Below are 14,296 nucleotides of genomic sequence, written 5' to 3' on the forward strand. Positions count from 1 at the left end.
CCGGGGCAGCGGGGACTGAGCAGGGCAGACCTGGGCAGTAAGGCCATTGCACAGACTGGAAGAGCGAGGGCTCTCCGTGGCTCTGGGGCCCCGTCTGCACTCACCCTGGGAGGCGCTGGGCTGCTGGCCGATGGCCTGGCCAAGCTGGTCCGAGAGCCACAGCTGCATGCGGATGAAGGGCTCCCGCCCCTTCTGCGTCAGCTTGCTCCACGGCTTCGGCCGGGACAGCATGTCACTCACGCTGCCCTGGGACAGGCCCAGCACCTGGGGATGGAGAGGGCAGGAAGGGTGGGTCACCAGGTCGCTGGGACCCTGGCTGTCCTGTCCACCACTAACCCCAGGACCCTTAAGGCCACTGTTCACTCTTGCTACCTGAGAGGCCAGGGCTGCCTTCAATTGTCCTTCATGCCCCAAGTGCCTGCTGTGTGCCTGTACTGTGCTCCCCACCGGCAGTGCTCTTCCTGATCTTCCTATGTGTAAAAATCCTACCTGGACTCTAAGACCCCTTAAGTGTCCCCTCCTCCAGGAAGCCTTCCTGTGTCTCCCATTCAGGTCACTTCTCCCTTCTCTGAGCTTATGACTTTATGCTCGTTACAGGCAGAGGTGACGTTAAAAACTACCTAACGACTGGTACCAACTAATCAGTAGGCACCCCCCCCAACCGTTGCCCCCATCAAGCTGGGCTGAGTCTTAACCAGCCAGTGGCTGGACCATGGGAGGGAAGGAAGGTCCCAGAAGAGGGTGGGTAGGTAGCTATTTCCTAACGAGATGGAAGCATTTCACTGCTTTAACAACCACAGAACTGAATGCCAGCCTTGCCCATGGCCCCCTTCCTACAGGGCCTAGGGATAGCTGGACACAGGGATAGTTGGAAAGAGGGATTTGGGGGTCATGCAGACTTGGGTCTGAATTGTGTTTCTGCCAAGTTCTTGCTCTCACACATGCGCACACACACTCACACACACACGCACTTTCCAGACCACAGACGCTGGGGGTCCTCCCTCCCCAGGTCCCATGGCCCCAGGCCCCCAAGCCTCCAGGAGGCCCCACCATCCTCACCTTCTCCCCGAAGATCCTCTGGCAGATTCCGTTCTTGGCCAGCTTCTCCTTGACCTGGCGCGTCAGCTCCAGCGTGTCCACCTCACGGTACATGTAGAGCTCGTACTGCTCGGGGGTCAGGGGCGGCACGGTGGGCTTCAGTGTGCGGGGCACGTAGGCCGGGTAGTAGGCCAGCCGCCCGCCGCTGCCTACCTCGGGGCCGCCCCCCTCGGCCTTGAGCTCGCCCACCCTGAGGGGCTCGTCCTCGCTCCCGATGGCTTCATCCTCGGGGGCCGTGGGGGCCTCGTCCCCGCGGGGCCAGGCCCGCCCATTGGGCTGGCCGGAGTAGCTGGAGGAGGAGGAGGAGAGCGAGGGGGAAACGGAGGCGTAGGGGCGGCTGAGCAGGCCACGGTCCGAAGCCCAGTGGTGGTCGAAGTAGCCGGCATCACCGATCTCCGACTTGACCTTCCGGATGATGCTCTGCACGAAGGCGGCTGGGGACAAGACCGTGAGGGATGTCTGCGTGGCACTGCTGCTGGTCCCCCCGCCGCCAACACCACCACCGCCGCCGACACCGCTGTCCTCCTGCTTGACGTGGGTCGGGGCCCCGTTCTGGCTCGTGGCGGCCAAGGAGGCGCCGCGCTCTGGGGGCGAGGGAGGCACTGAGCGGCCCCGCGGGCCTGCCTCCATCTCCAGCAGGGCCTGCTGCTGCGCTTGCATCTCACGGCGCGCTTGCTCCAGAATGTTCTTGATGGCATCTTCTGAGGTGCTGGTGGGGGCTGTGCCATTGGAGATGCTCAATGGGGTCGCTGAAGTCTTCGGATCACCTGTGGGACAGATGACAAGGTGGCTGGGGGCCCAAGCGCAGGGTGTGGCTTGAAGGACAAAGATGTTCACAGCACAGTATACCAGCAAAATGCTGGAGGCAACCTCTGTGTCCAACAGCTGGGGACTGGGTTAAGTAAATTACCATCCATCCATATGGCAGAATATTAGACAGCCATTAAAAACCAGGTGGACAGTGAGATTTTAGCATGTGTGGAGAAAGTGCTCATGGGGATAACAACAAGAAAAGAGACTTGTCTTTGCATAAGCTGTGATCCATCTATGCAAATAAAAGCAAGTCCCAGGAGAGAACACATAGAGTAAACTGCTTACTACTGAGCTGTGAAACAAGAAGTGAAAAGTCTTTTTTCACAAGTGGTAAACACAAAGGAAAAACAGAACAGTGCTCCCCTCCGCTCTCCAAGTGTCCTCTCCCACGCTGGGGTCTCCCCATCCCTGAACCAACCCAGATCCACACAGCCCTTCCGCTATCATATTGTTGTGCAGTCTCCACCCCAGGGGATCCTCACAGCCCCATTAAAAAGAATTTCTATTATTTTCCCAATTAAAAAATTAATGCAGCAATGGAATATCATTCAGCCATAAAATGGAATGAAGCAGATACATGCTACCACATAGAAGAATCTTGAAAACATGATGCTAAGTGAAAGAAGCCAGACACAAAAGGCCACACACTGTATGGTTTCCATTCGTATGAAATATCCAGAACAGGTGAATCCACAGACACAGAAAGTAGACGGCGGCTGCCTAGGGCTTAGGGAAAGTGGGGAGTGACTGCTAATAGGTAAGGTGTTTCCTTTTTGGGGTGAAGACGTTTTGGAACTGGAAAGACATAGTGGTTGCACGACATTGTGAGTATACTAAATGCCACTGAATAGTTCACTTTAAAATGGTTAATTTTATGTTATGTGAATTTCACCTCAATTAAAAAAAAAAGAAACACATTCCTATGGTGGAGAGCTAATGTGCAAAAAGTTAAGATGAAAATAAAAGTGCCCTCTAATCTCTCCCCCCGAGGCAACCACAGGAGATGTTCTCATGTTTTTCCTTCTGCTCTATTTTCTAACTACGTGCGAAGGATGATCATACTGGACACATAGAAATGTAGCCTGGTTTGCCTTCATTTCGTACTGACATGAGTATTTTTTCTTACAATTAAAAGTTCTTCTATCTTTAATGGCTGCATATGCCACTGAAGAGATACCCTCTGCTAAATACCCTCACCTCTGGGTCCTGGAGTGAGTGGTGGAGGGGATGGCCAGGGTCCCAGGGACCTGCTGACCCACCCTTCCTACCTGCCACCTCCCCAGGAGACCCTCCAAGACCAGCAGGCAGGTCTGGCCCAGGCTCCTGAGAGATCACGGCTCCTGATCCTGGTGCGTGTGACACTTTGCGTGCACTCTTTAAGAATGAAGTCTCTGTTTCTCCCAGTCCTGTGGAGCGCCTGCAGTTGAGCCTCACTGGCCTTCAAAGCCAAATGCTCTGGGGGTTCCTCCTCCCAGTGCTGGACCCCTGGGCTGGGGCGCCGGATGTGGGGCTCAGAGCCCTTACTCCCACGGGAGAACCCCATTGATGTAATCATTCTCCAGTTCGCGGGTGGCCCACCCGGGGACTATGGGACCTGATTATATCATAAGTGCGCCGTCCTACCATCCCGCTGTGGCTTCCTCTTTATGTCTCCAGCTGTAGATCTTTTTTGGTAGGTTCCAGTCTTTTTTAATCTGTGGTTGTTCAGCAGTCAGTTATGGTTTTGTTGTGTCTGTGAGAGGAGGTGAACTCAAGGTTCTACTCCGCCATCTTTACGAGATGCTCTTCTCTCTTCTTATTGTGATGTTGTCTTTTAAATTTTCCTGCTCCCTTGTTTCTGGCCCCCTGGTGGAAGAACACTGTACAGGGAGTCAGGAGACCTGGGCTCTCCTCTGATCTCTGTGTGACTGTACGTCTCCCTCTCATTGAGCTCAGCTGTCCTGTTTAGTGGGAGAGTCAGACTGTTTCTCATGGTTCTTTTCACCCCAGTATCGTGTCTCATCTACATCTGTAACCTGTGTCTCGCACACAGCAGGCACTTAATAAATGTTTACTAAATGACTGCCTCTCTTTTGCTGCAGAAGTTGACCAAGAAGAAAGAAATAAATGTGTACACTGTAGGGGCTCAGCAGATTATACAGGCGGGGTAGTGTGGGCTCGCATCAGGATAAGCCTCTCTCCACCCGTCCCAGGGAGGAGGTGGGAGGGAGGGCCCTTGGGAAACTTGGCTTCCAGCAGCAGAGGCTTGGGAATCAGAACACTTGCTCCAAGTCGCCACTAGGGGGAAGCAGACACTGTAAAACGGAGTGGAAGTGCTTAAGCCAGTGTCTGGTTCTAAGTCAGATATGGTCTACACTGTATAGCACTACATCGTGCTGGATGCAGGGATGCGACTCAGTCCCTGGCTGCAAGAATCCCCCAGACCAGTGAAAGGGATAGTCACATCTGCAGAGTCATTTGTAACACGAACAAATGCAACGATGGACACATTATAATGATAATATTAAGTGTAATGACAATGGTTAACTTTTCAGGGGCATCTTTTTTCTTTTTTAGGTTCTTTTTTTGTCTGTTTTTATTTGTTTATTTGTTTACTTCTGTTTTTCTTTTTGCAGGGGCATCGTCTACCTGCCAGGCCCCAGTTGAGTGCTTGCCATGCCTGATCCCCACACAACCTTAAGCAGGGAGTACTAATACTGTCCCTATTTTAAAGATGAGGAAACGGAGGCACAGAGAGGTTAAGTAACTTGTTCAAGGTCACACAGTTAATAAATAGCAAAGCCAATTACCTGTATTGCACCAAGAAATGAAGGTAATTGTGGGGAATCCAAGGAGGGGCAGTAGCCAATCCATCTGGATGGGGATGGAGGGCTTCCTGGAGGAGAAGACTTCTGAGTTGAGTTGTAAAAGTAAGAGCAAGAGTTGGCCAGGTGAATGGTGTCTGGGGTGAGGATGGCATTAGGGGCACAAAGAACAGGATGAGAATGGGCATGACTATAAACAGTTCATATGAGAGGCAGGGTGGGGTCCGGAAGAGTCTGAAGACTGTAACAGGGCCTACAGGCCTTGCTGAGAAGCTGGGACTTTATCCTGAAAGCAATGGGGAGCCATGGAAGAATTTTAAGCAGTGACATATGACCATGTGTGTCCTCTAGAAAGATCCCTCTGGCCTCTGGGTGGAGAATGGGGTGGAAGGGGCCTAGAATATCTTTGGCAAGACCAGTGAAGAGGCTACTGAGTGGTCTCAGCAGGATGGTCTGTAACCAGGCTGGTGGCAGCTGGGGTGTGGAATGGACAAATGTGAAAAAAACTCTTAGAAGGTAAGTGACCTCTGGATAGGGTGACTGATTGGCTGTTGGGGGTGAGGGGTCAAGGATAGTCCTTAACCTCATCCTGGGTTTCTAGCACCATCTGTGGCAGGTTCCTAGGCCCCGAGTGAGTGGGTTTGGGGAGGCAGTGAGGGGTAGGGAGTTCTGTCTCAGACATGTTAAATTTGAGATGCCAATAGGGGACGCTGGTGGACATGACCAGCCAGCCATTTGGCTTGTGGCTCCAGAACTCTCCAGAGGGGTCTGGCCTGGAGAGGGAGTGATTTGGGAGTTGTTGATTGTTGAAACTTCCAGGAGTGGATTAACTTATCTAGGAAAAGTAAGAAAGTCAGAGGACTTTCTGGGGTGGAGCTTGGGGGTACCCCATGTTTGAGGGGCTGATGGAGAAAGTGCACTGTGACGGGCTAAACAGTGGTCCCCCAAAGATACCCATGTCCCAATCCCTGGGCCCTGTGAATATGTTACTTCACATGGCAAAAAGAACTCTGCAGATGGGATGAGAGTTAAGGATTTTGAGATGAGGAGATTATACTGGATTATATGGGTGGGTCGCACATAATCACACAGGTACTTATAAGAGAAAGGCAGAGAGATCAGAGAGAGAGATGCTTTGATAGTAAGATGAAGAAATGGGACATGAGGCAAAGAATACAGGGGCCTCTAGAAGCTGAAAAAGTCAAGGAGACGGATTTTCCCTGAGAGCCTCCAGAGAGAACGCGGCCCTGCCAACACCTGGACCAGAGTAGCCCGGGGGGCTGGCACTGGACTTCTGACTTTCCAGGTAATAAATGTGCTGTTTTTAGCCACTGAGTGTGTGAGTGTGGCACCCACCGGGAAAGTGTAGGTGGCACGCTGGAGAGGTGGGAGGAAGCCAGGAGGACAACGTCTCCCTGGGAACTGGACAGCGGAGGTGCCAGGAGGCAGGTGAGACCGACAGTCCGGGGTGAGGCTCAGGCCTCTGTGCTGGACAAGCTCCTGCATGATTACTGATCACTGTGCCTTCCGAGTGGAGGACACCTGGACCGCCCAAACCAGTCCTGCCAACAGAGCTCCACGGTGAGGGCGTGCTGCCTGATACGGCCGCCACTCAGCACCTGTGCAGTGTGGCTATGAGGCTGAAGAACTGAGGTTTTCATTTCGCTTAATTTTAGTCAATTTAAATGGATACAGCCACACGCGGCTAGCGGAGCCCATACCGGATAGCATGGATCTAGCGCTTTCCGACTTGGCTGCAGGTTGTGAAAAAGTCAAAGAGGTTGGGATCTGCTTGGAATCCCCTCTGGGGAGGATGAGGTCTCATCTCCTGCTCAGAGCAGTCCCTGCAGGCCTCAGGCCTCGCCTGGCACGGACACACTCACCCCCCTTCTGTGACTCGATCTCCTTCTTGGCCTGCTCCAGGATGCTCTTGATGGCGTCGTCCGAGCCGGTCTCTGGTGTGCGGATTCTCGGAGTGATACTGCCTGGGGGAGGCAAGGAGGCATCTGTTGTAGGGATCTGCATGTTGGGGGTCATTCCCTGGAGCTAGGTGGGGTGACAGGCTGGTCCCTTCCTCCCAGTGCCAGAAGACTGAGAGCCAGACTCTGTGTGTGTGTGTGTGTGTGTGTGTGTGTGTGTGTGTGGCAGGACCACCACTGACCTAATCTTTGTGCCAAACTGTGGACCTACAAGTGATTCTGGCTGGAAGAAAGAAATAATAATGATAATGATAATGATAATAATGATAATAATAATAATAATTTAAAAAAATCAATGATGGCAGCCACCATAAAGGGTAATGATTCTCCAGGAGTTACTGTATGTTTATACTCATTTAACCCCATCAAGAGGCTGACAGATGGGGAAACTGAGGCTTGGAAATGCTCAGGGGGTACCTACCAAAGCTGCCCCTGGGGCCTAGCTTCCCACCATTATCAGTCTGAGTTGCCCATAAGGGACAGTTTCAGGGGAAAGGGCAGCCACAGGCCCCAGGAAGGAGGAATCAAGGATGTATTTGCTTATCCTACAGAAGGGGAAACTGAGGCACAGAGAGGCAAAGTTACTTTCCTGCAGTCACACAGCTGGGAGGTGGCAGACGAAGGCTCTGAACCCAGAGCTGTACTCTCAGCCCCAGCCAGCTCCACACCCTGGGCTGGGCCGGGGAGACCAGGCCTGAGCCCCTGTGCCTCGGACGGGCCCTCGGCCAGCACTCACCTCGCTGCCGCACCTGGATGGTCCTCAGAGCCAGCACGTTCTGCTCATCCGACAGGAACTGCTTCATCTTGATGAAGGGCTCCTTGCCCTTCACTGTGAGCTTGCGCCAGGGCTTGGGCCGGGCCAGGATCTCGCTGACTGAACCCTGGGACAGGCCCAGCACATAGTGGCCGAACACCCGCTGCCCGATGTTGTGTTTGAGCAGCTGCTCCTTCACCTGGAACGCGATCTCCGCTGTGTCCAGCTGCTCCTCCTCCGCTCCGGCCCCTGTCGTGGCCATGCTGCCCCCACCACCATCTGCTGGCTCGGGGCCTCCAGGCGGCTCAGGGCCAGGGGCTGGGGTGGCAGGGGCTGTGGGGGGCTTGGCGCTGTAGAAGGCCGGAGGGAACACCAGCAGGCCCCCCGCTTCCCCCTTGAAGGCGGCCGGGGGCATCATGTGCTTGGAGAGCAGCGCGTCCCCTGTCAGTCTCTCCCCCGAAGCCAGGCTGGGGAAGGGGGACAGCGAGAAAGTCCGAGGGCCATCGGGGCCCAGGCTGGGGCCCAGTAAGGGCTGCCCTGCGCTGGGGGACAGGGGGTCTTCAGGCCCTGGCAGTGGTGGGAGCTGTGGAGGGGATGGGTAGGACTGTTCTGTGCCCAGAGAGTCCTTGATGGAATCATCCTCCGAAGGGTCCTCCTCTAGAACGCCGAGACAGAGGAAGAGAGGAGAGACAGAAGGGCAGAGGAGCGGACAGTGATGGGGAGATGGAGACAGAAGAGAGGGACAGGGAGACAAATACCGAGAGAAACAGAGATAGGGAAACAAGCAGAGAGAAGTAACATGAGAGACAGAGACAGGAAAAGTGAACATGACAGAGGGACCGAAAGACAGAGGGAGAGACAGAAGCACACACAGAGACAGAAGTTCGGAGGGAGAGGATGCGGGGGGAGGGAGGGGAAGTGCTCTAGGCGTCCGGCAGTGCCAGTGTCCACACTGCCCCTCCTCCCCCTTCTCGTCCCCTCCTCAAGCCTGGGCCGGACGCCAGTTCTGGGGAGACCCCTCCCACCATCAGGCACATTAACTGAGCACTTGTTATGAGCCCAGCACCTCGGCCCGGGGACTAGTCACCGTCCCAGAGCAGTGCAGCCCACTTCAGGGGCACCCGCCTGCACCCTGGCTATGCATTTGTATTTCCCATGTGTGCTCACTCCACCTGCACAGCACTCATTAGGCCCCATTACTGCCCCCATTTCACAGATGAGGAAATGGAGGCAGCACAGAAAGTCTTGGCCCGGGGCCACATGGCTAAGAGGTTGCAAGGCCACTGCGTGGGGAGAAGGAGCGATTCTGGGAGACAGTCACGTCTGCAGGCCATTCCCGGCAGTCTGCTGTGGGGGGTGTGGTGTGAACGCCCTCCTTGTCTCCCGTGAGCTGCTGCTCACGAAGGCCCAGGTGTGAGTGAGCCCCTTGGGGGACCCTGGGAGGGCCTGCGTGACCCGTGCGTCCCTCAGTGGGCATGTCCCTGTGGGACAGCTGCAGCTAACTTAGCCGTGGACGGCGCCCAGCTCAGCACCAGGCACTCAATCAACGTGCCCACCTCTTATCCATCAACCCCCCGCCCATGTGGAAGGCAGTGGTCTGTGGGCATGTGGGCATGGAGGCCAGAGACCCACAGGCAGCTCCCACCCTGGCCCCTCAGTCCCAAAAGCACCCCTCCTCCCCTACCAGGGCTGGCTAAAAGACCAGGCTTTTCCAGAAGAAATTTCTGCGCGGGGAAGAAGGCCTCCTTTGCCATGAGCAGTGAGTCTTCGGGCTTGGCTAGGCCCTGAGAAGACAAGAAGCCAGGCTGAGAGGGCAAGGTTGGTGCAAGGCTCTCAGGGCCAGCCTGCCCCGTGGGGAGGCTGGTGGGGACACTCACCTGGGGTAGGCTGCAGGTGCTGGAGGCCAGCTTCATGGCTTTCAGGATGCTGCCAGAGAAAGAGAAGAGAGTGTGAGGCCAGCCGGTTCCCGGGACTGGGGGAGAGGTCTTGCAAGAAGCACTGCCACCGGCTCATCTTCCCTGGCTGAGAACAACTGCCCCAACCCCCTGGACCCCACATAACGTGGGACTTACTGCAACAGGCCTCAAGGAGCAGGCTGGTGTCACCTGGAGGGGTGGTGTGTTAACTGACTTCCACCCTGGCTGGCTTGAGCTAATCGGATTAAAGCCACCCCCTCCCCTCTGCTGCCAGTTACAGCACCAACAAGGCTATGTTCTCCATAGGCAGCGCTTGATGACAAAAGGATCGGGCATGATACCCAAGATGCCAGTGGAGAGGAGACAAGGGGACCACAAAGTTGGGACTGGTGGGAAGGGGAAGACGATGAACTTGGCCAAGGGCCCCTCGCTATCTTCCCAGTAAGCCCCCAGCCAGGGAAGAGGGCCGGGGGGGTCTGTAGAGCCCCACTCACACGGTACCTCAGCTCTGTTTTAATTTCCTCATAGTCAGACTGTGCCTGGAGCTTCTCTTCCAGCTTCTAGAAGAACAAAGATGTTGAGGCTGGTCCACGTCCTTCTGCCTGGGGATGCCCCGCCCGTCTCCTGTCTGCCCGCTTCTGCCCCCAAGACCTACTTCGATGGCCTCGGACTTGGCTGTGAGCTGCCGCTCCAGGTCTGCAATCTGGTTGGCCGAGGTCTCCTCCAGCTCCTGCAGAGAGTTCTGGAGGTGCTGCACGTCCTTCAGCAGCCGCAGGATCTCCCGATCCTTGGAGGCCAGGGCAGCCTCCAGCCGCGGGCCTGAACACAGCGCGAAGTTCACCTTATCCTAAGGACAAAGAGGGGCTTGGAGGGGCCGAGAGGTGTGGGCAGGGGGCTGCAGGGCAGCTGTGTTCCTTGGAGTGACCCTGCCCCTCTGACAGGCCCGTGGCTTCCCCCTTCCCACCTCTGAGGCTTTGCTCAGGCTGGGCCCACCTGCCTGCATGTCTTTTCCTCAGTTCTTGAAATCAGGAGGATGGAGAGGTCAGGGAAGGCTTTTTAGAGGAAGGTATGTCTAAATCGTGATGAAGTTCAAAAACAAGTTAGTGATTTGGAAACTTGTTTGGTAGCATCTACGAAAGGTGAACATTCGATGCTCTAAATCCTGGTACTTTCAGTGGTTGGATATAGACAGGAGAAATGCGGGCAGCTGTGTATTGAGACACAGGACACGAATGCTCACAGCAGCCCTCTCTGTAATAGTCCCAAACCGGAAACCTCTCAAATGCTTATGAACTGGACAACAGATTGACTGATTGTGAAATATTCACACAGTGGAATACTAAACAGCAGGGAAAACGAACAGCTACAGCTACTCATAACACAGCTTGGACAACTCTCCTAGATATAACATGGAGGGAAAGAAGCCAGACACCAAAGTGTGTGTGCGATTCTATTAAGATCAGACATCAAAACAGGCAAGACCCATCTGTGCCATTAGGAGTCAGGAGAGTGGCTCCCTCAGGGGAGTGGCACCTGGAAGGGGGCACAAGGGAGGCTTCCGATGTGCCAGAATGTTCCTCCTGTTGATCTGGAAGTTGGTTATGGGGTGTGCTCACTTTGAAAAATTCATTGAGCTGTACACTTACGAAACACACATTTTCCCTTATCAATACTCTAATTCAATAAAACATTTGTTAAAAAGGAACAAAAAAAGGAAGTCATTAGTTGGGTGAGGAAGTGGTGGTGATAGGGTGTTCCTGGCCAAGACAAGAGGACAGACAAAGGTTTGAGTTTCCACGTCAGGCCCAGGTCCCACCCCAGGGGGATGTTCCCATCCCAGGCAGCAAGAGACCCACAGGATGGGACATGAGACCTTGCAGCCACGAGCCACATTTAAGGTGGTTCCTTCCTCCTCCTCCTTTGCCGCCAACCCCTAATCCCACAGCGTCTCCAGGTTTTAGGAAATGGCCCCTGTGTCCTGGATGAAGATAAAGAGGTTGCTGTTTGAGGGGACCTGAAGTTGGCTGCCCCTGGGCTCAGTTACAAATGAATCCAAGAAGCCTTTATAAAGAAAAACCAACCGACCACTGTGAACCCTGGCTATTCTTCCATGGAGATAAATGCCAATTAAAACAGGAAGCGGATGCCATTAACACATTAAATTAATTAGCATCGAGCACCACTGTTGTCCTTAGAAAAGCTCACCCCCCCAAACCAGCAAAGTTCCCCGTGGCTGATTAACACAGGCATCTGCTGGGTTCCACCGGGGTTAATTAAGAACCACTGGCAAGTTCTCTCTGAGGCGTCCTCATGAGCTCTCTGGCTCTCAGTCTCTCTCGTGTTCACTGTCTCTGTGTCGTGCAGACATCAGGCACATTGATACATACACGCTGCCTCCTGGGACACGGGCACAGGTGGACACAGCACAGACTGACACACGTTACCTGTGGGGACACTCACACACAGAAGTGCACAGGCATCAAGGAAACACTCACATGGACTCGTCTCCACGACACACAGAGACATGTATGTGCTCAAAGAGTCCACGTGCTCACGTGGGCAAAAACGCCCCTACACACTCGAAACACACTAGTAATAACAGTAGCATCAAATATTTACTTAGCACAGACTGTAAGCCGAGCACCATTTTAGGTATTTTACATGTAATCCTTTCAGTAACTCCATAAGGTAAGTCTTATTTGCACAAGCCAGGAAAGCAAGGAGTTATTTGCCCAAAGGTCACAAACAGACACACACATACACACTAACATGTGTTCAGAGAGACACATTCCAATACTTAAATAGAAAGGCAGATACAGACTCGTGGGTCTGTGTACTAGCGTTTCCGGTGAAGTGAAAATTATGCTGGCCGCTCCAGGTCTGTGGGCCAAGACTGCAAATCACCCTAGAGCTGACCTGTTACCATGTAAGCAATCATGAATCGAATCCCCAGGTATACAGAGATCTGGAAAGAGGTGGACAATTTACATAAGGAAGCCAAGGCTTTCTGGGAGAGGAGCAAAGGAGACTCCTACATGACGGAAGGACAGGCTGGGAGGTTCTGATTAAAATCCCCTGACTCCAGGACTCCAAAAGGGCACTGACCCAGAGGAAAGAGAAGGACGCACTGAATAATCAGGCCTAGCACAGACACCCCTGGTTTGACCAAAGACCAGCTCTCTGTAGCACAGGGCTGGCTGCGAAACCCTGCTAGAGTCACCGTGGCATGTTTTAGGAACCAATGGCTGATCTGAGTGTCAATCTGAGATCTTGGGATGTGGCCCCACTGTGGTCTGGTAGGGACTGAGAACCAGGGGGGCACCCCTGTAGCAGTCCCACACACCCACCAAGCAGCGCAAGACCAGTGGTCAACAGCAACACCCGGTGGCAGCTACCAAAACTGCACTGCTGCTCTACGGATCAAACTCACCCTCCCACCCGCTCGTGCTGGGCATCTGGCAATAGGAATGATCCTCTTTGGCCTGAGTAAGTTCCTGGCATTCCTGAACAAGGAATGGTAAGGGGCGGGGTGGGCTCCAAAAGAAGATACTGGCCTTCCTGTTAATCAAGGTATATGGAAACTTGAACTTGAAAAGTTAAAAAGGGCTGTGGCTGTATTTTGACCTTCAGCTGGTGAAGCAAGTCATGGGAATTATATTTAACTATACACATTGATCTTGGCAATTAAGATGCTTTGTCCACTGTATGCACAAAGAGACCCACACCTGTTCATGTGCAAAATTTCACATAGTGCAAATGATCCGCCCACAAGACGTCTCCCACATATTCATACCCACAAACACGGCCTTTCCCAAGCTTTCCCTTGGATCCCCCACCATCCTTACTCCGCTGGGTCCCTGTGGGGAGCAGCAGGCCAGGCGGATGGAGCTGTTGACGGAGGCGAGTTGTTCCCGAAGACTTTCCACCTCCCGCTGGGCAGCCTCGGCTCTCTGAGGGGGAGAATCCGGGGAGCACGGTTAAGAGGTGAGAGGGGCCACCCCGGATCCTCCACTGCCTCCCTGAACCGTGTCAGGCAGTGGCTGTGGAGGCAGGTCTCTGAGGGCCTGGGCTCCTATTTCCTGGGTTCTGGATGCTTGAGTTGGCTATGGGTTCCCCTGCAGTGCCTGGGACTCCAAGAAGAGCCAGAACATTCCCCTTCTACCAGGGCAGGAAGGGAGATGTTGTCTTGGTGGGACTGGCAAGTTTTCACACGTCCCCAGGCCACTTCTGTCTGCCAAGTAAACTTCAGGCCTGGCTAGTCAGCAGGAAAGAGTTTGTCCCCAGCTCCCATGCCACGTGGTGTGGAGTGAGTCCTCGAGGAGGCATCCACAGAGGTGGCTTCCCAGCCCACAGCTGTTGCAGGCCCCTGGGAAGGTCACTTACACTCCCTGAGTCTCAGTTTTCCTTCTGTGAAATGGGGGCAATGAAATACATCTATTGTAGAGGGAGGGGTGTTGAAATACGTCTAAAGTCAGAACGCCACAGTCTATTGAATTCAATCTTAACGCTTCAATTTTAAAGAAAAAAGCCTAGAAGGAAGCATCCAAATGTCAGCAATGGAGTCTTGTGGCTTTGGAGAGAAATCTGTACTTTGTTCCAGGCCATGTGACTTTGGTCAAGGAACTTCAACTCCCCCACCTCCATTTTCTCATCTGTAAAACGGGGATTACAAAAGCAACTGTCTCATAGGGTTGTTCTGCAAGTAAGTGATTTGGTAAAATATAGCTCATTAGGTATCTCAGTTTGATGCCTGACACATACAAATGTGTCAATAACTGGTTTACTTTATTAACATCTACAGGGTATATGGGCTCTTGAACCATTACCTGGAAAATTAAAAGAGCTGTAGCTGTATTTTGACCCCCAGCTGGTAATGCAGGTCATAGTGATTAAGTTTAATTTACTCACTGACCTTGGCAATCAAGACGCATG

General features: G+C 53.6%; 1 protein-coding gene across 6 annotated transcripts in view; it reads right to left on the bottom strand.

Moving 5' to 3' along the window:
- The window catches only part of CUX2 (cut like homeobox 2), a 274,665-nt gene that overhangs the window by 27,922 nt on the left and 232,447 nt on the right, over positions 1-14,296 (bottom strand). For 4 of the 6 annotated variants that reach the window (XM_072953559.1, XM_072953558.1, XM_072953553.1 and 1 more), the window contains 9 exons: positions 13,210-13,314; positions 10,020-10,211; positions 9,866-9,924; positions 9,326-9,374; positions 9,133-9,253; positions 7,431-8,105; positions 6,599-6,700; positions 1,060-1,865; positions 105-264 (listed from right to left, as the gene is read on the bottom strand). In XM_072953559.1, coding sequence (XP_072809660.1) covers positions 105-264; positions 1,060-1,865; positions 6,599-6,700; positions 7,431-8,105; positions 9,133-9,253; positions 9,326-9,374; positions 9,866-9,924; positions 10,020-10,211; positions 13,210-13,314 — 2,269 coding nt within the window. The remainder of the gene's footprint in view (positions 1-104; positions 265-1,059; positions 1,866-6,598; positions 6,701-7,430; positions 8,106-9,132; positions 9,254-9,325; positions 9,375-9,865; positions 9,925-10,019; positions 10,212-13,209; positions 13,315-14,296) is intronic. The other 2 variants (XM_072953555.1, XM_072953554.1) reach the window with 2 other exon arrangements.

The sequence above is a fragment of the Vicugna pacos genome, chromosome 32, assembly GCF_048564905.1.
Source record: "Vicugna pacos chromosome 32, VicPac4, whole genome shotgun sequence".
NCBI lineage: Eukaryota > Metazoa > Chordata > Mammalia > Artiodactyla > Camelidae > Vicugna > Vicugna pacos.